At 54.1% G+C, this 22,861-nt stretch overlaps 6 protein-coding genes across 6 annotated transcripts; 3 read left to right on the top strand and 3 right to left on the bottom strand.

The window, feature by feature from the left end:
- Nucleotides 1-4,790: 4,790 nt before the first annotated feature.
- Nucleotides 4,791-8,997, top strand: BROUX77_001098 (uncharacterized protein; the record flags this gene model as incomplete). Its single annotated transcript, XM_073745489.1, has 2 exons — nucleotides 4,791-5,237; nucleotides 5,296-8,997. The coding sequence occupies 2 exons, from the start codon at nucleotides 4,791-4,793 to the stop codon at nucleotides 8,995-8,997; spliced, it is 4,149 nt and encodes a 1,382-aa protein (XP_073609333.1).
- Nucleotides 8,998-9,241: 244 nt separating this feature from the next.
- Nucleotides 9,242-10,102, bottom strand: BROUX77_001097 (uncharacterized protein; the record flags this gene model as incomplete). Its single annotated transcript, XM_073745488.1, has 1 exon — nucleotides 9,242-10,102. The coding sequence occupies one exon, from the start codon at nucleotides 10,100-10,102 to the stop codon at nucleotides 9,242-9,244; it is 861 nt and encodes a 286-aa protein (XP_073609332.1).
- A 1,077-nt stretch (nucleotides 10,103-11,179) lies between these two features.
- Nucleotides 11,180-12,757, bottom strand: BROUX77_001096 (uncharacterized protein; the record flags this gene model as incomplete). The annotated part of the gene is made up of 2 exons (XM_073745487.1): nucleotides 11,180-11,385; nucleotides 11,443-12,757. The coding sequence occupies 2 exons, from the start codon at nucleotides 12,755-12,757 to the stop codon at nucleotides 11,180-11,182; spliced, it is 1,521 nt and encodes a 506-aa protein (XP_073609331.1).
- Nucleotides 12,758-16,930: 4,173 nt separating this feature from the next.
- BROUX77_001095 (uncharacterized protein) lies at nucleotides 16,931-18,048 on the top strand (the record flags this gene model as incomplete). Its single annotated transcript, XM_073745486.1, has 3 exons — nucleotides 16,931-17,033; nucleotides 17,198-17,571; nucleotides 17,668-18,048. 3 exons carry the CDS (start codon nucleotides 16,931-16,933, stop codon nucleotides 18,046-18,048), a joined length of 858 nt encoding a protein of 285 aa, XP_073609330.1.
- Nucleotides 18,049-18,928: 880 nt separating this feature from the next.
- On the bottom strand, nucleotides 18,929-20,901 carry BROUX77_001094 (uncharacterized protein; the record flags this gene model as incomplete). Its single annotated transcript, XM_073745485.1, has 2 exons — nucleotides 18,929-20,482; nucleotides 20,575-20,901. The coding sequence occupies 2 exons, from the start codon at nucleotides 20,899-20,901 to the stop codon at nucleotides 18,929-18,931; spliced, it is 1,881 nt and encodes a 626-aa protein (XP_073609329.1).
- Nucleotides 20,902-21,562: 661 nt separating this feature from the next.
- On the top strand, nucleotides 21,563-22,845 carry BROUX77_001093 (uncharacterized protein; the record flags this gene model as incomplete). The annotated part of the gene is made up of 3 exons (XM_073745484.1): nucleotides 21,563-21,721; nucleotides 21,782-22,420; nucleotides 22,486-22,845. 3 exons carry the CDS (start codon nucleotides 21,563-21,565, stop codon nucleotides 22,843-22,845), a joined length of 1,158 nt encoding a protein of 385 aa, XP_073609328.1.
- Nucleotides 22,846-22,861: the final 16 nt, after the last annotated feature.

Below are 22,861 nucleotides of genomic sequence, written 5' to 3'. Positions count from 1 at the left end.
GAGTGTGAATGTGAAGATGAGAATGAAGAGAAACAAGCTGAAGCAGGTGGCGGAGAGAGAAGGGAAGAGCCGCTCTTTTTAAGTAAGCCGGTCAATGGCAGTCGGTTAAGCTGCGTGTAAGTATATTGTACATAAGCTCGGAGCAAGACAGCGGATAGGAAAGCAAAAACACACTAGCCTGGAGAAGAGAAGAACGAGAGGCGGGGAGGGGGAGGGGGGGTATGAAACGAAACGCTGCCGACGCTGCTTTCAACCAGTCCTGAACTAGTGTAAAATGAACCAGGCCAAGCCGACCTTGGGCCTTGCCACCCCGACCTATGTACTTGAGCCCAGATTTAACAATGCCGAGCTGGCTACATTCATTTCTCTGGAAGTGCTTAGTATTTTCCAATTCTTTGATGCGCCGGCTAAAGACTGTGCAATTGCCAGTCGTGGCTAGCTGCCCTCAGGCCTATAGACGCTGTGGCTCCAGCAGGCAAAACACCACACAAACTCACGATCCAGCGCTGGGGGGCGCAAGAATGACTCGGCCTGGCTGTGTTGTTTGTTATCCATGGGAATTCCACCCAAATCTGGGGTAAACCGCTACTCTACGTACCCCACGCCAGCCGTCTACTAGCGCCACACCCTCTTACGCGGTCCTGAAAGCGGTCATGTGCTCTTTTCTCAAGTGCCTAATTTGGAACTTCTAATTCCCCATCTTTTCAGACGCAGAGAGAAAAGAAGAAAAAGAGGGGCAAAGTTGGGGAAAGATGTTGATAACCCTGGACCCTAGGTGTGACAGCCGAGGACATGCGATGTGATTCTGTAGAATTCTCGAGGCTTTACACTGAAAAACACAACAACATGTGGAATGCACGAAGCTGGACCCTGTACTGGTACCCACGATTTTAAAGGCGCGCACAAATAACCTGTTCATTTACGTCACCACAAAGGCTTATCACACGTTGGAGGCTCCGTTTTCTGACGCTCCCACATGGACTTGCTGTATGCCACATGTTTTAGTGAAAGAAGCCTCCAAGTCACGTCGTATCTTGCAGCCAGGAGGCTATCAGAACGACATACATACATGCTTGTCAAGTCGAAAAGCAGCCGGCAGGTTGGAGAAGCCCAGGCGCACTAACTATAATTGCAAGTGGGATAAACGCAGCTCAATCACACAATAAAACGCACAAGTCTGTACATTTCTACTTGGACAGGTTGAATTATTCCTAGCATGCGTACGACAGCGTCTCCGACACGAAGCCGACGAAGCCATTGTCTGCGTATCTTCCCATGTTGCTGGTGTCGAGACGAGATGGATGACTTGTGGAACAGAGCCTCAGAATGTATCTTGTCGGAGAGCAAGCGTGAGAGGGAGGGAGGCTCATGGCATGGCAATGGTAAAAATCCCCTTGCAAGGAAGCTCTCCCTGGAACACTCTGCGATGCGATGTAGCGGAGCTCTGGCGTGTGCTGCACACAGAGAGTCCAGATGGAATCATCCTAGTTCCCGGAAATCAACAAGACTTTCTTGTGTCTGGTCTGTCCGCGTGACCTTGGGGTCTCGTGACCTTTCTTCGGTTGCTGGCTTCTAGCTCCCTTGATTTCAGTTGAGGACTGCTTGCTGGGATGGGCCTTTTTTGCTTCCTGCTGCTAGGATGCTTGTATTCTTTGCTCCTTGCCCGGACGTTTGTTTGGCTTTGGCTTTGGCTGTTGTTGTTGATCCGGCCCTTTCTGTGACACTGCGAGACGAAGGCCCTTTCGGGGACTTGGCTCTTTGCACTTGTCCATTTTATCCATGGCCACCGAGGTTTAGTGCGCAAGTCGCTAGCCAAAGCATGCGTAGCCTGACAGCGGCTTTAGGCTGCTAATGGCCGCTAGTGACCGCTAGTGCTCTTTTTATAGCGGGATTGTCCTGAAGTCCACCCCTATCACTAGTACGGTTATAGCGGCCTCAATCGCGGCAATCAAGTCTTACAGTGGCTGTGCTGCTGCTACTGCCCCTAAATAGGATCTCTCTTAAGGCTACTTGTGCTCATTTTTGGCCCCACAAATGGCCCTGAAGACTGATCTCGTGACCTCTGCTGCTGAGTCTTTGGAATTTAGTGGCTTTTCTTCCGGCCGCCTGAAATTTTCGTGGTCCATGCATGCGACCTGGTGTTGACGATATTGTTCGAATAGGCGAGTCATCCATCTGTCTGAGGATGGATGTCCTTGTTTCCTTTTTCCCCTTGCTCTTGTCTTCCTTCTAACCTTTACGCTTTGGCTAAAGTAACCACGGACAACGTCTTCCTACTTAACGACATTTGTATACCCGTACCCCTCCCCGCCATGCTCCCCATCCCAATCCTCTTTACCCCAGTATCCAACTCCAAAGCCACGCTATCAAGGCAGATGGATGTGGAGTTGAGATGGAAGACGGATTCTTTCGGTTTCTGTGGCCTGATCCTTTGCAAGCCGGGCTGGTAGGCTCTAAGCCTGACAGGGTAACACATACGGGAGCGTGTTAGTTGTCGAGGTTCACGACAGGCGGAGAGGGATTGAACAGGCACGAAAGCAGAAGAGCCTCCTTTTCTGCACCCGTTGATCCTGTTATTTTGCGCCTCATGGCCCCCTTTTTCAGCAGCCTTTTTCTCTACGACTGTCTCTTCCTTTCCCTCCATATTCTGATCTCAGCCCTTTTCTATTTTGCCAGATAAATCTCTCATAATATTTGGTCACTCCCAGCACATATACAATTGCAAATATCCCACCACCCCCGAAACCTGGACCCGCCCAGGTTGGTGTTGGCTTTTGTGCCTTTTTATCCCATCACTCGTAGCACTGCATCCGTCTTCTCCAATCCAAGTTGGAGAAGCTTTGTTTTAGCCTCGACCGGGCCGCTTGTACAGGTACTTGTACAGGTATCCGTCCCATCCCCCTAGTCCCGTCAGACCTATTCATCACGTCCGAACCAGCGTCGTACCGCCGAAGAGGGGAAAGTTGCGTCGCTTTATCATCTGCGAACTAGCTACTTTGACCTAGACTTGGAGATGAGACAGTCGCACTTGTACTTGCATGTACAAGTACGTATGCACATACAAACTAGCTGTGTGACTCGTGTTAGCTCTTCTCTATTTTTGTGACTTGAGCCATTCTGGGCCTATCTCTAAAAGATCCGGTACTTCCTCAGCTCGCAAGGCCCGTATACATATAGCCTGTGAAATTTTGTGACTAGACAGACGGGGCTAGCCACTTTGTGTGATGCCTCGGCCAACTTTTGGAGTCACTCATCTCAACCGCCCGGCCGTCCCTCCTAATCACGCCTTGGTTGCGACTTTAACCGGATAATGCTACCAGTGGTGGCGAGGCTTATGCTCTCTTCTCTCTTTTCACCATTGTGTGGTGCTTAGCTTCTGATGGTTGTGTCTTTCTCTCTCCCATAAGAACGTGCGTGGCACACAGGTACATACATAGATAGTTTATTGGTGGACTTGTGCTGCGTTTTCTCTTCTCCAACTGCATCTGTAGACAACGAATGCGCCCTCCGTTACAGCCTCCTAAGACAAAAAAACGTCTCTTTGACTACTGAACCTAAACAAAAACTACTCTGTACAAGGCTAGGTTCAATCTGAAATAGAAAGCATGTGGTGTCTTGTTTGTCGCTCAATGTCAAACTTTATGCCATCGCCAAACGTGCAGTTTTGATATTTCAAAGTCGACTCGTACAAGAGTGGTTTTATGGTGTAACCCCAATCCTGCCCATGTCGCCTATATAAACCTCACCCCATCCAGAGAAAAGAACTAACATCAACAATCTGGAACTGCCCTGCTTAGCGTAGCTTTCCGATCAAAGATGACAGCTGTCGTTTTGTTCGATCGTCCGAGTGAGGCATTACTTGCATATCTAAACATCTAGTGGCTCAAGTCTCTGTGCAATCCCAAAAAAGTACTTGAGACAGCTTTTGAAGTTTAGCCTTGGGCATTGTACATACGTGTGCTTTGAGCTTACTTCCATAATTCCACTGCTTCTCGCCTTTCAAAACAGGGAGCCTATGCCTATACCTGGTACAGCTCTTTGTAGGTCCTCGCCAATTCATCTCTGAATCATTCGTTGAAGTGGTTTCTCGAGTGAATACCCAGAATTTTGAGGTGGTGACATGGAATAAAAAAAACACCCCATTCACTGACATAGGGTATAAACGGTTTCAATCACCCCATTTGACATCAAACATGACATGGCCCTATGGCGCAACGGTAGCGCGTTTGACTCCAGATCAAAAGGTTATCCGTTCAAATCGGGTTGGGGTCAGTATTAGTCACGATCCGGAACTGCTTCATCCGGTAAACTTTTTGCGTCCATCGCGGCCAAACGCCACGCGTAACCCTAACCACGCCACACCAATACCAAGCGCCACACTAGGGGGCCGCTGGTCATCGCTGGTCGCCTGGGCAAGGCAATGTGCTCCTGTGATCCTATTTGGCTTGATTGAACATCGAGAGCTTGCACGCGCCACGGCCGGTGTCTTGTTGTTTTTCTTCTTTTTCTTTGCTTTGTTGCTGAGCTGCCCTAATTATTTCTATGACACTGCCTTAGTCCATCCATTGCCCCAACCTCGATAGCGACGTTGTGTTGTAGGTGTGCGAAGATAGACATACAGCTGTGGACAGGCCATGCCACCAAGCTCCCGAGCTTGCTTGTCACATTCTTTGTTCTCCCACCAAACGCCGAGTCTCGAAGCTAAAGTGGTCTTTGCTTTTGCTCATCTCTTTGTCTCGACCGATATATAACTACGATACTCTCCGGAATACCTGTCTAGGGCCCTGACAATGGAGGTTACGCCGGGCCAGGTGGTCCGTCTGGTGGACGGCCGCATCGCAGAGGTCAAGTTCGTTGGCGAGACAGCCTTTGCCGCTGGTGTTTGGGTTGGTGTCGAGCTGGAGGATGCTACCGGCAAGAACGATGGCAGTGTCCAGGGCCAACGCTACTTCGATTGTGCAATGGGCAAAGGCATGTTCTTGAGGCCTGCTGCCCTCACCATTATTGGCCATGCCCCTGCGCCATCCAAGCCAGCTGCACCTGCTGCTGGCCGCAGAAATTCCTCACGACCTAACAGCTTGGTGGGGGGCTCGCGGACTGGGCTTGGTGATGGACCTGCTCCTGGAAAGCGTGTGAGCTTGGGTGCGCCTAGCCCGAGTCCTGGGCCCAAATCGTCAAGACCGCCCTCTAGGCCTTCAAGTATTGTGCCCGGGTCTAGACCAAAAGAGAGCCTTCAGGTATTTCTACTCGTCAAGTGCACATAGGGAAGTCTATGTCATACTAACATCATCGCAGTCTCCGATTAAATCTCCCACGAAGCAGCTCCCCGTGAGTGGTGTCAGCTCTCGAACCAACACCCCTGCTAATAGCCGCACTACTTCGGGAGCTGCCACAAAGCGTCCTTCAGGCTCCCGCACGTCAATGGGACCTCCGCCCACTCCGACCACCAAGACCCGCCAGTCATCTGTTTCCTCGACCACTGCACGGCCTGGAGCACCGTCACGAAACTCGAGTGGAAACCGACTTTCTATCTCCAACCCACCCAAGACTCTGGCCCCCAAAGCTACAGATGGGCCAAGAAGGCGCTCAATTGAAGTACACAATGATCTACAAAAAGAGGCCAGACAGTCCCCCATCTCCCCACTTAAGACTGTCGATGGTATCTTGTCACCTCAACCCCAGAGCCCAATCCTGTCACGAACCAATGTATTAGAGAAGCTTACGATTGTTTCACCGGATGGATCAACTGATGCTGTCTCGCCCAAGTTCATGTCCAACAGCAGATCAGATGGTCCTCGGGGGACTACTGGGGCCGTTGCGGCAGCTGCGCGAGAAATCGACGACCTCAAGGCCAAGATCAGAGTATTAGACCGAAAACGTAGCGAAGACCGTGAGAAGCTCAAGGCACTGGAAATGGTCCAGCAAGAACGCGACAAATTCGAGGGTATCATTCAGAAGCTTCAAGCAAAGTATCAGCCACAGCAATTAGAGCTGACGGAGCTGCGAAAGCTGCTGAAAGAGGCCGAGACTCGATTCGAGAGCATCGAGGTGCTTCAGGAAGACCGTGACTTGGCTCTTGAAAGTGCTACGCTGGACCGCGAAATGGCCGAGGAACAATACGAAAATTGCAAAGCCGAGTTGACCGAAGTCAAGATGCGTCTTGAAGAGCTTGAGCTTGAAGTCGAGATCCTGCGCGAAGAGAACGGCGAACTAAGCAAAGATATCTCTGCCGAAGACCGCACCAGTGCAGGCTGGGTCCAGCTTGAGAAGAATAACGAGCGTCTTCGTGAAGCTTTAATTAGACTACGGGACCTGACACAGCAGAACGAGGATGACCTTAAAGCGCAGGTGGAGGGTATGGAAGAAGACCTCAAGGACTATACCATCATCAAGGAGCAACACATCATGGACAAAGAAAAGCTGGAAAAAGCCAACAATGCAATCGAGGATCTCCGACAGCAACTAGACAACGCACTTGGTGCCGAAGACATGATTGAGGAGCTTAGCGAGCGCAACATGACCCAGGCGGAGGAAATAAACGAACTCAAGGCTGTTATTGAAGATCTGGAAAGCCTCAAGGAAATCAACGACGAGCTGGAGCTGAACCACGTGCACAACGAGCGCGAGATGCAGGAAGAATTGGACTTCAAGGATGCTGTCATTGCCGAACAGGGACGACGTGCTAACCAGCGGGAGGAGACCATCACGGACATGGAATACACATTGTCCAAGTTCCGGTCTCTAGTTACCACGCTTCAAAGCGACCTAGAGGATATTCGTGCCTCACATGCTGTCACTGAAACAGAATCAGAGGAACTAAGCAACAAGTCCCGCGCCATGATGGATCTCAACATGAAGTTGCAGCTATCTGCCGCCAAGACCCAGGCCAAGACGATTGACTTGGAGCTTCGCAGATTGGATGCCCAGGAGGCCTCTGATCACCTCGAAATTGTCCAGATGTTCCTGCCCGATAGCTTCCGCGAGGATCAAAACTCTGTGCTGTCGCTACTGAGATTCCGCCGTGTGTCGTTCAAGGCCACGTTGCTGCGTAGCTTCATTAAAGACCGGCTCAACAACACGAACAACAACACCGGCGCTACGTCTGCCGATGCCTCTAGCGAGTCCAACAAGAGCGTTGACAATGAGGATGACACTTTTGCCGGCTGTGATGCTGTTGATAAGTTGTCGTGGGTGGCTGCAATGTGTGACCGTTTCGCTAGCTCCATGAAGCACTGTTCCATTGAGGACTTTGGCCGCTTCGGAGGCGCCGTCCACGAGCTAGAGCCTGTTGAGCGCGCACTTAACCAGTGGATCGACGGCCTTCGTCGTGACGAGCTCAAGGAGAAAAACTGTGCTACCGAGTTGCAGCGCACCATTGCTCTACTCAACCACCTGGCCGAAGTCCACCTGCCCCAGGATGATCTCTCGTCTTATGCAGACAAGGTCCACATGCAGTCGATTGTTGTGGTTAGTCAGCTGGACTCCTCTGCTACTGCTCTTCAGGCTGTCAAGACACTGGTGCAGCGCGTGGTGTCGTCTACAGTCCAGATTGTCACCCCTGCTGCTGAGGAGGGTGATGAGCCTATTATCACTGTCGAGAATGATGCCCTCGCTGAGCACTTTGCCCGCCGCATCGAGGCTGCCATCAGCCAGACGCGAAGCGCAAAGGTTGTTGCTGGCAAGGTTGTCAGAGCGCTGGAAGAGCTGCATTCAAGATCCCTGACGATGCCTTCTGATACGCATGAGATGTTTGAGCAGTGCGACTCTGCCAGTGCCGAACTTGGCCGCCTGTCTCGTGGAATGGGCGATGAAATTCATACTGTTCTTTCTATGGAAGATGAGCGCACGCGGCCCATCAGTTATGACGACGTTGCCCAAGCAATATCCAAGGCAGCGCTACAGGTCTCATCTGCTGCTGAGTCCGACATCTTCTCGGCCTACCTGTCTAAACTTCGCACGCTTGGTTCACAAATTTCTGAGCTCTCTTCTCTGTGCTCGGATCTTACCCAGGCCGTCGAATTTGAGATTGCGCCCGAGCCTTGGAAGCTGCGCGCTCAGGAGCTCAAAGCTCGCAAGGTTGTGCCTGTGGATGCCGAGGAGTCTCTGCGCCGCTTGAGAGAGGAACACAATGAGGCCCGGCGCACCGTTGCCCAGCGCGAGGACGCCCTCAGCACCGCTGTATTAAAGATTGAAACACTGGACGCCCGCATGAAGGATGCCCAGGCCAAGGTTGAGGCCATGGCTAACTTGGAGATGCAAATCGAGGATGAGCACCTGATCAACGCCAGTCTGAAGGAGGATATTGATCGCCAGGACCGCGAACTGAAGGCTCTCGAGTCCGAACGCGACAAGTGGAAGAAGATTGCCGGTGATTCGCGTGCCGCTATTGATGGTGCCGACGTTACCGGTGACCGCGCCGGCAAGGAGCGTGCCGTTGCGACAGCCCGCGAGATGGACGCGCTCAAGACCGACATCAGCAGTCTACAGTCAGCCGTGCGCCATCTGCGCGACGAGAACCGCCGCGCCCGTGGCGCCGACCAGGCCACGCTGAGCTGGCTCTCGGAGCCGCTGCTTGCGTCCACGCCGCCAGCAGTCGAGCGCGCGGCGCTCGTGGCTGCCGAGGGCCGCGATGTGCTGGGCGAGCTCGTGCGTCTTGCTGCGTCGTCGAGCGTCTACGATCTACAGAAGCTGCCGCGCGACAAGCTCGCCTGGCGCCCGGCCAAGTCCACGCCGCAGTTCCATGCGGCCAAGCAGGCCGAGGACTTTGCCGTGTGGGATAGCTGGCACAAGGCCGTAGCCCGTAAGGCGACCACGGTCGCTGCTACGGCCGCGTCGGCCGCGGCTGCTGCGAAGTCAAAGTACAGAAGACGGCCGTTGGCGACGTTGCAAGTCCGGTTGCCAGGTGCTGACGGCAAGATGGTTCCGGGCAGTGGTGGGAGTGTGCAGATTGTTGGATCGGCGGAGTGGGAGGGTCTTCAAGGCCGCGTGGAAGAGTAAAGAAGCTGTATGTACATGTAGCAGAGTAGATATAAGATACCAACCAAGCGTGTTTTTTGCCTTTTGCTGGATTCACAAATCTCCAGGCTCTTCAATATCTCAATAGTGTGCTTGCAGTTATTCATCGTAGTGTGGAGCATAAGATAAATCACATGAAGATGAAAGTACTCGTGGCACCCAATGCCACAGACAGCACAATCATATATATTCAACGCAAGGGTATACTTTTTTTCACAAGCACTCTCTAAGCTTTGCCCTTGCCTTTCTTATCCTTCTTCTTCTTCTTCCCCGCCGGCTCGCTGGCTCCCGCGGGGCCCCCAGGGCCACCGGGGCCGCCAGGGCCGCCTGCAGCACCCATCAGCGCAGCCATGGGATCCCCGCCGTTTTGCATTTCCTTCATCATATCCTTGAACAGATTCTCCGACACGCCACCGCCCGTCAGCGCCGGACTCAGCATGGGCAGCAGCTCGCCCATCTTCCATCCGCGCGGGACAGCAGGCCGCGGCCAGTCCTCGTCGTCCTTGGGCATGGGCAGCGGCAGGCCAGGGATGCGCGTGCGCAAATCATCGCACTTGTCCGTCGTCGGGAACTCGCGCATAAACTTGGCCACCAGCATGTACAGCTCGTGCTTGTTGCGGATCTCGGGCGCGCCGCTGCCCCGCTGCGCGGCCGCCGGGTAGTGCACGCGCACGCGCCCCGGGTTCGCCCAGTCCTTGGGATGTGTCTTGCTCGGCTCCAGCATGGGCTGCAGTCGCAGCGCGCCGCACGCCTCGGCAATCGTGCGTGCCAGCGGGTTGACCACGGCCAGTTCTTTGCTGACGCGCCGGCCCTGGGCCCGCGTGCGGTTGGCGTCAAAGTACACTGGGTATAGCACGTGGGCGTTCTTGAAGGACTCGACATCTGGCCCGAAATTTTGCATTCGTGGCGTCGCTTGTTGTGAGGCGGCCATGGCCGGCGGGAATGTGGAGGCGGGGTTGGCAGCGGCGGCTGCGTGGGATGCTGGGTTCACTTGGCGAATGATGTCGCCATCTTCAAAGTCGGAGAGGTGGGCCTCGCTGGGGTCGGAATCGCTGTCCGAAACTTCTTCAACACGTGCGTGTGACATTGTGGCTGTTTGGTGATATGGTGGTGGGTGGTTGTAGCAATGAGGCAAAGTCACTCGGCAACAAGGCTGAGGCCGGAGGTATCGTGGCTCTCTGAAGATGAATGTTGGTTAGTGGGGCACGACTCTAGGGTTTGTGCGTACCTTGACGAGGGTTTGGTGTCACGTGAAACTCTATTGTAGGTTTTGTGTTCATGATGTCAATGTATTGAGAAGATTATTTGCTAGTCATCAGGAGCTCTATTACGAGAAACTGTGAGACCACCACATCCTCATTAAGACAGATTGAAGTGTAGGGGACCTGCAAGTTTGTGTCTAGGAAAAATGCTTTCGGTATGAAAGGGAAAGTCGTCTATATTTGGCAACATGCAAGTGCAGTTTGTGTTTTTGTCTTGAGCTGCCTGTTTTCGGCCACTCACTCATAATCCGTTGTGTCAGCCTTAAATGTGGCATCACAGAGTATGCCAGTACGAGCTGAGAGGCCGGGCCTTGATTTCGAAAGCCAGACCAAATGAAATGTGATTTCAATGGCTAGACTCGAGTGTTAGTTGAGTATAAGTGAGTGTGTAACCATGACGAGGGCCACCATCACAGAAAGAAGTGTATGTATGTATATAAAAAGATGAATATGAGCCGCGCTGGGGACATATTCAGCTCCTAGCTAGGTATGTAACAAGAGAATAAGTAAAAGAAAAATGCCAGAAAAAATAGCACGGTGAAATCAAGAAAGCAAATCATCTAGCAGAAAGACAGGAGAAAGACAGGAGAAAGACAGGAGAAATATGAGAAGAAAAAAAGGAAAAAAAAAACCAGAACCAGTGCAACCGCCAAGTCCCCTTGCCCTCCCACAAAAGAAACCCCCGGCCAAGTCATAAACACCGCCTCAAGGCCACAACATCGGGCCATCAGTAACAACTGCGCCAATTACACCAAATAAGCCCAAAGTCCGAAAAGCCAAACACCAAAAAAAGCCTAACTCCGGAAAGAAACAACTCCCTAGCGAGGCCCAGGCCTGAGGCACGCACGCACGCACGTCGAGACCTAGGTTGCGGCCACAATGTGCAGAATCAGAGATGTCGCTCATCGCAAGCCTGAGTCCACTGATCTCTTGCGCTTGATTCCGTGAAGCGACTCGCCATTGTCAGCGCTCACGTCGCCAGACTCGATATCCACTTCCATTTCATCGCCAGCTACCACTACCGGCGCCGTGGCGTCAGTAGGCTCGCCACCCATTGCAACATCAGGCTGCGCTTCAGCCCCAGGAGGAGCCTGAGCGTTGACATTTGCTTTGGGAGAGGGCTTTGCGCCCTCGCCGGAATTTTCGTCGGCTAGTCAACTCAGACGCTGCAGGTAGGCCTTCCAGCCAGCGCGGCGATAGCGCTCAGCCTCGGTTGGCGGATCATCAGCCTTAAGGATGCCACGGCCAACAATGATTATGTCGGCGCCGGACTGGCAAATGAGCTTGGAGGGCGTGTTGTACTGCTGGCCCTTGCCGTCGCCACCGACAACCTGGCGCGATTCATCGGCTTCTTCTGACTGCGGCGGGAGCTGGCAGCCGGGCGACATGTTGACGAAGTCGTCTTCAGGCAGGCTGTTCAGGGGGGACTGGGCCACAAAGCCCATGACAAACGACTTGTTTTCGCGCGCAGCCTCAACGCAGGCCTGGGTGTAGTCGGGGCCCATAAAGTTGCCTTTGCTAGACATCTGGGCAAGGATAAGAAGACCACGGTCAGTGGGGGCTTCCTCGATCCCGGGGAAGAGGACCTCGTCTTCGCCGGTCGAGGTTTTGGTCAGGCGCGGGGAGTCGGCAGGCTCGTAGTGCTGGGTGACAGTGGTAACGGAGACAATGCTGCCCTTGCGGCTCTCGTGGGGGAAAGACGGCCGACCATCAAAGTCGAGGCGGAAGCTGCCAAACAGACTGTTGCCGTTGGTGGTGCTGCCATTAGTGGCGGTATTGGAGCTGGAAGGACCGACGAGGGAAGGGTTGCTGGTGGCGGTTTTTAGGCCGTTGTGGACGACATGCGGAGGGACGTCGTCGTGGTCGCCATGGCTAGACGTGCCGTTCTTTTGTTCGGCGGCATTGTTGGGGCCAAGATTGCTGGAGCTGTTGTGCTTGGGAGGCGCTTCTTCATCGTCGTCTTCGTCATCCGATTCGGATCGTGGCGTACCGACAGTAACAGTCGTCTTGACCTCGTACGGATGGCGCTCCTTCCACTTGTTGGCGGCTTCGGTCAGAGAGGTTACCGAAGCCTTGCCGGGCACCATGTTGACGTTGACGATGTGAGCCCATTCGATGATGCGCGCAGCACCGCCGGTGTACTGGAGCTGCACGGTGTTGCCAATGTCGCCAAACTTGCGGTCCTCAAAGATCAGGAAGCCGTGTTTGCGGGCGAGCGAAGCTAGCTTGGCGCCGGTGCCGGTGTTTGGGCTGTAGTCCCAGCCGGAGATGATGTCGTGATGGGTCTTGAGGACAACAATGGACGGGCCGATTTGGTCGGCGAGGAAGAGAAGGTCGCGGGCGGTGGAGACGTCGGCGCTGAGACACAGATTGGAGGCCTTGAGGTCCATCAGGCGGAAGAGGTAGGAAACCAGCGGGTGGCCGGCGCGCTCGCCGCGGGCGGCATATGTTGAGGTGAGGGTGGGATGGGGAGGCTGCATGGTGCCGGAGGATCAAGGGTGGGTGGCGGAGGGGCGAAGACGGCGTAAGAGAACAGCCGATACAGCGAAAGAGCTAGAGGATGGCGGCTGTGATTTTATAGGTGGGGCGATGGGTTGTAGAGAAAGAGAAAGAAAAAGAAAAAAAAAAAAAAAAAGAGGAACCTCGGGGTGGACAGCGCAAATTGGCGAGGTCAAGTGTCTGGGTCTATAAAGAGGGGAACTAAAGTTTTTTTTCTCGTCGATGAAGTCGGAGGTGGCCGACGAGAATGAGAGAAATAAACTAGCGACTAAAATGTGGGCAGGCTGAAAAGCGAGACGGACGAATTGAGGAGTGTCTTAAGACTCGAGGCAGAAAAGACGTAAAAAGAAGACACGCTGAGACCGGCAGAAAGGCCACAAGCAAAGGACGAAGATGGAGGCAGAGAAACAAACGCCAGGGGAGTTTAGAAGAGCGAGCCTGGGACACGGCGAGGTCAGCAAAGGACTTGTATATGTGTATTTGTATCTGCATGTATTTATTCACCTATTTAACGACAGGAACTGCTGGCATAAGTACAAGTACCTGGCCCAGCCTTACACAGACACGACTTCCAGGTACTTGTACATATATGTATGTACATACACACTTCAGGCACTTCAGGCACTCCAGGCACTCCAGGCACTTCAGATACCAAACCAGGTTTAGCCTGCAGACTTGCCCCTGGCTGACTGCTAGACTTTGGCTGCGGTGGTGGTGTGGTGTTTTGTTTGCTCCCAATTAAGCAGCCCAGCAAGGGAGCAAGGGGTGAGAGGAGAAGGGAACTAGGGTAGGATTTTGACGGTAGGGCGGGAACGGCAAGGCGAGGAGAGGACGAGGAGGCAAGCCGGCCAGGGCTATGGCCTATGGCCTGTGGCTAGTGGGTTACGGACTGGCGGTTTAAAGCATAAAGCATGAAGCAGAGGGCGGGCGATGTGTGGAGAGAGGAGATCCGGGCGCGGGCCAGTGTCAACAGCCCCCGCCTCAGCAGTATCTCACCCAGATAGACTGTCCTGTCTCTATGGGCCTCCTCGGCAGTGCGGACTCTTGCTGTTCCGCCCCCGGTAGTGAGTCCCAGTCCCAGTCCCAGTCCCAGTTCCAGTGGCTGCTTGCATGCCCATCAAGCTCAGCTTACAGGGCAGATTACAACTCTCTCTGGGTGCACGTACATACATACACATGTACAATGCCGCCAGTTTACTATGGACCGATACCTGGCCTGCACTTGCAGCTGTGCTTGCAGCCCCCGGAACTCGCCGTCCTGCACTATCAATGCCCTGCAGTGGCTAACCAAACTAGCCTGCATCTCGTCTCCTCTATTGCCCTCCAGTCTAGCTCTCGAGCCTGGGAGTCTGAGTCCCAAATATTTGCCCATCTCAACATGGCGTGATGTCCAGTGGCTGAGGCTCCTGGGCCCTCGTTCTCGCCATCACCCACAACCCACCCCACCACGGTTGCATGACTAGACTAACATCCAGCCTGCTGACCAGCCTACGCTCAGATTCGATATTTGGGGTCTGAGAGGCACCGCCAGCTCTCAGGGATTGTGCCAACCGAACAAGCTCCAAGCTCGACGACTCGACTGGCAGATGGCAGGTGATCGCCTGCACCAGGCCTTCAAATGATGTGATGTCCTTCATCTCGACTTACACTACAGTAGGGCCCTGGACCATGGCCACGACCACAACCACAACCGGCAATCTTGCTTGGTTATCTGCTACCCTGGCCCAGCCAGAGAGCTGTTGTTCTTGTCCTTTCTTTGCCCATGACCCTGGCCTGAAAAGCTGTCACAAAAATAATCGTACCATCTTGACCTCACCTGGCCACCCTAGCACAACTCAACACTCTCCCTTCTGGCCCAACTCCTCCTCTTCTCTTCTCTTCTCTTCTCTTCTGCTGCCCCCCCCTTTTGAACCTCCTTTCCTCCCCCCCCCCCCCCCCCATCTGGCCCTATGCTTCTTAGACTGACACACTAAGACACACACACTAACGCCTTCAGCTCATGTCACTGCATGGAAATGGGCACAGGGAACATGCAGCGTCAAATCCAACAAAGGTCCAGCCCAGCCTGGGATCGACCTGGCCTGACTTGTTGGCTCTTAACACCAAAAGAAGAAGCAAACGATGTCTTGTGCTGACATCTCATGAGAAAAAGAAAGGCCGTGTCAGGGGAGGGGAGGGGAAGAATTCCCTTGTCCAACAGTCAGACACTTGTCTACAAGCAACTAATTGCATAGTTTTGTATGGATGTAAATCCACAGTTACATATGTACACATGTATGTATGTGCCAACTTGTATCTGCTATCGACTATGCCTGTAGTTAATGCAGGTCCAATCCACAATCCACCTTGACCTGGCCGTCCTCCTTCTTTTCTCTTTCCTCCTACAGACCACCAAAAGCCAAAAGCCAGCGGACCGCAAATCAGCGGGCTCATGTTCGGTCTTGTCCGGGGCCGGGGACCGCGTCTGTTATTCCAACTGGCAGATCTCTCTTTCTCGCTGCACTCTGCTTGCTTTTGATTGCTAGCCTCTTGCAGGTGTCCGCTGTCCCCCCTTACAACAACCAATTTCCCTTTCCATTGTTTTCTTTTGGCGCTGGTGTCTCCCTGTTGTTTGTTGGCGGTTGTTTCTGCTTGACACAACGCTAACACTGAGCCTGAGCATGTGCGTAAGCCAAGCAGCGAACTTTGTATCTTCATACTTGTAGCCTCTGATTAGCACCAGCCGATCGTCGGGCCGCTGAAGGCGGAATCCTCCATTTGGCTTGAAGCCCTCTCCTTGTTTGCCCTGTGCTCTGTGCTCTGTGCTTGGCTCGACTTGGATTCTTAGGCGGGCTCCTTAGGCTCTTGATCCTTGCCTTCAAGTATCCGCCAGTACACCTAGCAGTCAATCGTGCCACAAAAGAGCCTGTCAACTTCGTGTCAGTCACACTGCTTCGTGAGAGCCGGCCTCCATGGTTGCATCTCGCTCATCTTCTTTGAGACCAACCCGCAGAACACATTGCACACAGCACAGGAGCCCAAAGTTCTCTGCATGCGCGGAAACGGAGCGTTACAGCAGGACGAGACAGGTACGCTCACTCGTGCTTGTACACCCAAGACGCTGTTGCATGACATTGGCTTGATGGAGTTTATCTCAACTACAACAATCAAAGGCCCAAGGGGTAAATCAGCAACCATCTCCACGGAACCCTATGGACATCATGGTAGGGTTAGTGTGACAGTTCATCCGGATTTGAGCCGGATACGCCCCGTAAATCTCCATTTTTCCTCAGTAGGGCCAGATTGTAAGAGCTCACGATGATTGCTAGAGAATGGAATGCCGCCAGCATCCAAGAAGGTGTGTTTGAATATGTGCACGCGTTCGGACATTGCGACGTCGTTGCCTGCCGGGCCAAGAACACACAAGCACAAGCTTCACAGCCTTGTGCAATGAATAAACACTGCAGGCAGACATCTTTGCATCGTACAGCCTCTGTTCAGGCTCTGCTTCTGCCAGCCGTCCCCTTCTGCCTGGTGTTTGGGTTGGTGCCCCTGAAATACAGACGGAGACATCAGTAAGCCCGAGTTCACGCGGCGGCGCCTAGCACTCGGATTGTGGTGTTGCTCACATACAAATAGCCGTGTATTTGGTAGTTTGTTAGTGAGTGTGAGCTGAACCCTTGGCCCAGCGCCCCAGAAAAGGCTCCGGCTTATTTAATTGTTTTAATATACTTTTGCCCTCCTTTTGCGACCACTTAAACGTTTACCTTGTCTTTTCCTGCCGTTGCTTCCTCTGCCCCCTAAGCTACTTATTCCCCCCCCCCCCCCAACGCCCCTTGAAGCTCTGAGCTCAACCACGATCCATATTGTGTCTTCTGTTCTTTATCGTCACAACCTGATCCCACCTCACCGCCTTGCCATCTGCCTCGCTTTTCCACCCGACCGATCGACCGCGTCACCACCGCATTGCCGCCATCGCCAGACCCTTCTCGATCCAGAGAGAATTAATCACCTGCAAACCCTCTCGTGACGTATCACGAACTACGCTACAAAGCCGCCATCGCCGCCCCCACGAGCTGACATTGACAGCCGGCACTGATACCGGACATCTCCTCGACGCGAACACACGCAGAGGCCAACCCCGCCCTCCCTCATCGCCCCAATCACACGCTACAATGGCTGCGCGGCAAACCCGGAGTAAAACGGCGCAGGCCGAGGCTGCCACCGCTGCCGCCGGCTCGACCGAGAACATCTTCCTGTTCTATCCCAATCTGATTGGTGTGTGCTGCCCCTCGTGATGTTAGGCTCGTATGCCGCCGCTGCCCGTTGTTGGCCCCCCTTTCACAACCCCCTCTGACCGACCCCCGCCTCGCGCGCTTCTTCTATTCGGGAAACCTGTCACTAACGCTCCGCCCCGCCCCTCCCGGCGCCGCTATCTACAGGCTACTTCCGCATTGTCTTGGCTGTTGCCTCGCTCTACTACATGCCGCTTCACCCGCGCACATGCTGCCTGCTCTACAGCATCTCATGCCTCCTCGATGCTCTTGATGGCTACGCCGCCCGCTACTTTGACCAGTCCACGCGCTTCGGCGCTGTTTTGGACATGGTGACCGATCGCTGCACCACCACTTGCTTGCTGGTCTTTCTGAGCATGGCCTTCCCCCGCTGGGCCATCATTTTCCAGATGCTCATCTCGCTGGATTTGGCTAGCCACTACATGCACATGTATGCCACCATGGCTGTGGGTGGTTCTAACAAGAGCCACAAGGCCGTCGAGAGAGGCGGCTGGCTGCTTAAGCTCTACTACCACAACAAGGTGAGTCTTTTGAACAGAAAGAGGCCATCGTGCTTCTGTCTTTTGCACCCCCGGACTTCCATAAGGTCCTCAATAGCTAACCCCTTCTTGCTATAGACTGTCCTATTCACTGTCTGCCTCATGAACGAGCTCTTCTTCATCGCCCTGTACCTGCTTTCCTTCTCGTCGCCGCTTCTGTCGCCCCAGCTCCTGCAGACCGAAGTCGCCACTGTCAACGACCTCGATATCACCTCCCAAGTCAACACCTCCATCCTGCGCCAAATCTTCCCCGACCCCTACAGCGCCGCTGCGCTGGAAGTCGCCCGTGCCAACAAGATGGACTCCACCATTCCTTGGATTGTCGCCGGCATCAGCCTGCCCATCATGGCCCTCAAGCAGTGGCTGAACATTGTGCAGCTTGTTGTCGCCTCCCAGGACCTGGCTGCGCTTGATGTGGCTGCTCGCAGTGCCCGTGGCTTGCCCAAGAAGAGCAATTAGATGTGATGACATGATCGCCAGAGCGCTCCCCACTTAGAGGTGCAAATCCCGGCTCTGTCGCTTCTTTTCTGCCGTCACAGCACTACTGGCTGGGCATGACCATCTTGTTTTGTTGGTAACCACGGCTTCTTGTCACACAGAGGCCATCGGATCGGCGGAGGAGACTGCCGATGCCGTGCTTCTTTCGCTTGCTACATATTATTACCATGCCTTTATTCTTATTAATCACTCTTATTTCCTCCTCGACTACCGCTCCTGTCTCGTCTCTCCCTTTTCTCCCCCAATCATACACTCTACTTTAGCTGTCCGTTGGCCGCGTTATCCATGTATACATACAACAACAGCTAACTCCCTAGACCAGGTTGTGATCCTGGCTGGGCCTGGATCTCAACTGTAACCTATCGATATCTAGTTTGTCCAAGCTGTTTGGCGTTTTCTTCTTCCCCTTGCCTATCTTCCTTTGTTCTTGCTACCACTCATTTGCCATATTTGCCCTGTACTCTGTCGTTTTCCCCCTTGTTCCTTTGTTCTATGCGTTTTCACATCCTTCATCTACCTTTACAAAATGCACTCATATGTCATTCTGGATAGGCATCTCAAAACTGTCTATTCAAGCAACATTAGCTACACGTCAAATGGGTTCATTAGTTATAATGAATGGCCGTTGTACCGGATGTGTGCTTCTCGTTTTCCATGTCCTGATTTGGGGTTTCTTTTCCTCTCTTGCCCTTGCACTGCGTCATGTCTTTCCTGCTTTTTTGTAGCAGCATATTATGATTTTAATACTATTAGAGTCCCTTTCAGTTCTAACTTGTTATTTTATTCGCTACTTGTCTGTGTATATCATTTTTGTCTAAGCCTTGGAACATGCAAAAAAATTTTACTCTACTGCCGACAAGATTGGCATATCTTCTCTATCTAGTGATGGGTGGTGTCTGACATCATCGCCATCGTCATCATAGCGTGAGATAGTGGCGTAGCCTCTTTCGGTTGCCGATCCATCGTGTCCGACCTTGTGTTCAAGAGGCTCCGAAACCCCATACCATACCACGACGCCCATTCCCGCGATTCCTATCATAGTGCAAAAGGCCAGCGCAACCCAGCCCTTGGCAGTGAAGCCTTCAGGCAATGCGCGCGGTGCCTTGCGTTCACCCGCCAAGTCAAGGAAATCCTCGGCATTGCCCGCAGCATTGCCTTCAGTCTTGACCCCAATGGCCTTGCAGGTATCCAGATGCTCGTCGGGGATTACCAGCGTCTTCTGTAGCTCGAGCGGCGCCTCGATGAATGTGGCTGCCAGTCCGGCTGTCACATGCCACTCGATGTGGCAGTGGAAGAACCAGACGCCTGGGTTGTCTGCGACAAAGCGTAGCACCACGTTGCCGCCGGGCCAGACGACTACGGTGTCGCGCCGCATCGGCGTCTGCACAAGACCCACCTCGCCAATGTCCTCATCGGAAAATCGACCGGCCTGCGCCGCCGACCGGTGCACCACCTGGAACTCGTGCCCGTGGAGGTGGAAGGGATGCTTGCCGGCGTCGAGGTTGTTGAGCACGACCTCGACCACGGCACCGTGCTCTAGCACAATCGAGTTGGTGTAGGCGCCGTAGATGCGCGGGTCGGTCGCCAATGGGCCCGCAGACAGCGCCGTGTAGAGCGACGGGACGTGCGGTGGCTGGTATGTGATGTTATTGAAAAAGGCATAGTTAGCGCCGTCAGCCAGGTTGCCCATCTTGATGTCGAACTGTACGCGTTGCGCGACGGACCCGAGCAGCGGCTTTTCGTCGAACGGAACAAGGTCGATGTCATCGAGGGCAGTGAAAGCGGCAACTTTGGCGGGTGCAGGAAGCGCCTTGGAGTCGTCGTAGACGAGCCAGCCCGTGACGTTGTAGTTCAGATCAGGCGGAAGCACATCGAACAGCTCCGTGTCCATGCTCGCCACGATCGGGAAGTTGGCCGCACCAGAAAGAGCTGCAGTGGAGCCCGGGCGCGCCGTTAGTAGTACGCTGTAACGCTGTCCCGCAGATAGGTACACCATGTCAGCCGGCGCCGGCTTCGTGTACTGGCCGTCCACCTCGACGACACGCATGTCGTGGCCCTCGAACCAGACATACTGCGCTGCCAGCGCACCCATGTTGACCAGGCGCACCAGATAGGTTTTGCCGGCGGAAACGGGGACCTGCAGGTCGTACGTGTCGTTGAGCAGCGCGGCCTGTGGTACAGGCTCGGCACCTGTGGGATTGGTTTTGCTGAGGAACTTGGCGTTCAGGGTCTTGATGGGCTCGTGGTACCAGTCAGACAAGGTCAGCAAAATCTCCTCGTCGTACATGTCCTTGATTGGACTGGCTGGATCATGGATGATGAGCGGGCCGCGCAGGCCGTCGGGATATTGGCCCCGGTGGTGTGAGTGGTACCAGTAGGTGCCGGGTTGTTGAAGCTAGAAAGGGACATGTCAGCGCGGGACGGGAGGCGGATATCTCGATTTAGGAATAAATCAAACGTGAGTGCGCAGTAATGACATCGACTCACCGTGAAGCGGTATGTGAACTCTCTGCCCGGCCGGATCGAGCACTGTGTGATCTGCGTCGGCCCGTCCATGTGCACCGTGCCGTTCATGAAGAGCCCGTGGAAGTGCAGCGCCGTCCGCTGATTCTGCAGATCATTGGTGACCTTGAGAACAATCTCGTCGCCGACACTGCCAACGATAGCTGGAATGGGCCACTGACCGTTGACGCCGATGACGGGCCGCTCGTAGGCGCCGTCGGGATTGGCGCGCACCCAGCCAATGTGGAAGTCATACTCGATTGTCTTGGCGACTGCGAGCGAAGCCGAGAGGAGAAGCGGGAGGAGGCGCATGGTGTTATTAAGGAGGGTGGAAACACGAAAAGAAAGAAAGAAAAAAAGAAAGAAAAAAACTACCAAAGGTACGGTTGCGCCTGGTCAGCGTTCCTTGTTCGTTTCGTCTCTGTTGAAGAGAAGCAGCAAAAGAAGAGCTTTGCGACACAAGAATGGCGCGCAACGCGTTGCCTGCAAGATGTAAAAGATCAGGCGGCTGCTAGCGAGCAAGACGTAGCGCCCAGAGCAAAACAAGACAAAATGGCTCGTGGAAGGTCGGTCAAGCCCGGGACTGTGCTTTGACGCACGGGTGAACCTTGGGGTCTCGTACTACTTTATCAGATCTTTTCGAAGAAATCAGTCGTGGATCCAATCGGGCCGCTGGGAATATGTGGGGCGCGAGGGCAGAGATGATCTGATAAGATCAGTGCAGGGCTTTTATTTCTTGATGGGCAGCCCCTGGAGAGCCAAGGTTCTGACAGAAGCGGCGCAGATGTAACTCTGGCTGTTTGGAACAAGAGTTGCCAGAGAAAAGTATTGCGCCGATCTCGCATTTCTGGGTTCTTTTGCCTGTCGCTAGGAGTGCTGCCTCTCACTTTGCAGCGCTCTCGCCGTGGTTTTTAGTCGGCCTCCTCCTCCCGTCCGCTTCGTTCAACTGTCTGCCACTTTTTTGCTTGCCATTATGGGAGAGCTTGAACTCTTCTCGGTCCCGGTCTTCCTGCTCATCTTCCGGGAGACCCTCGAAACCGCCATCATCGTGTCTATTCTTCTCGCCTTCTTGAAGCAAACTCTGGACGTGCCCGATGCCGATCCCCAAGTTTACCGCGCCCTGCGCCGCCAGGTATGTATGATGCCAGAGGGAATTCGGTGCACTTTTTCTTTGCAATGCTGACGCATACAGGTCTGGGCTGGCACGGCCATCGGCTTTTCCATCTGCCTCTGCATAGCCGGCGGTGTCGTGACAGCCTTTTACTCGTGGAACAGCACGACATGGGACCAGAACGAGCTCTACTACGAGAGCTTCTTCTCACTCTTTGCCTCGCTCATGATCACACTGATGGGCGCCGCCGTGCTGCGCGTGGGCAAGATGCAGGCCAAGTGGCGCGTCAAGCTTGCCAAGGCGATGCACGCGCCCGTGGCTGTCGGCCAGGGCGGCTGGCTGGGCCGCCTGCTCGAGCGCTACGCCATGTTCACGCTGCCGTTTGTCACGGTGCTGCGCGAGGGCGTCGAGGCCATTGTCTTCATTGCCGGCGTCTCCTTTTCCACTCCGCCGTCGTCGGTCCCGCTGGCGGCCCTGGCCGGCCTGGGCTTTGGCGCGCTGGCGGGCTATGCGCTGTATGCTGGCAGCTCGGGCGCAAGACTGCAGCAGTTTTTGGTGGCTGCTACGTGCCTGCTGTACATGGTCGGCGCAGGTCTGTTTACTCGCGCAGTGTGGTATTGGGACCAGCAGAAGTGGAACGAGGCAATTGGTGGTGAGGCCCAGGAGCTGGGTATGGGCCCCGGATCTTATGACATCGATAAGAGCGTGTGGCATGTTAATGTAAGTGTGGCCTGATTTGGCTGTATTTGCTTGGCTTTAATGTACTGACTCTGGGTGATATTTAGTGCTGCAGTCCCCAGTTTGAGGGCGGCGGAATCTGGGGCGTGTTCAATGCTCTAACGGGCTGGACCAACTCTGCCACATACAACTCTGTCATTGCGTACATTGCGTATTGGGTTTTCGTCATCAGCATGTTTCTAGTGCTGCGCTTCAAGGAATTGCATGGCCGACTGCCCTTCATGAAGAAGCACCATACTGCCGATTCCTTCAACGCGCCCGAGTCTGGGCAACGCGACGGAGCCGACATCCACGGCGATGGCGACTCGGACGCTGGGTCGGCGCTCCGGAACAGCAAAGATTCCACCCGTGCGCTGTTGACAAGACGCGTCACAAACAGAGAAGGGCGGGCTGCTGGTGAGGACTAGCACATGTGTGCGAGGG

Source organism: Berkeleyomyces rouxiae (genome assembly GCF_048999995.1).
Source record: "Berkeleyomyces rouxiae strain 22BRR77 chromosome Unknown BrBRR77_ptg000001l, whole genome shotgun sequence".
Classification (NCBI taxonomy): Eukaryota; Fungi; Ascomycota; class Sordariomycetes; order Microascales; family Ceratocystidaceae; genus Berkeleyomyces; species Berkeleyomyces rouxiae.
The sequence above is the reverse complement of the archived record's forward strand: the minus strand, read 5'-3'. Positions and strand labels throughout refer to the sequence as shown.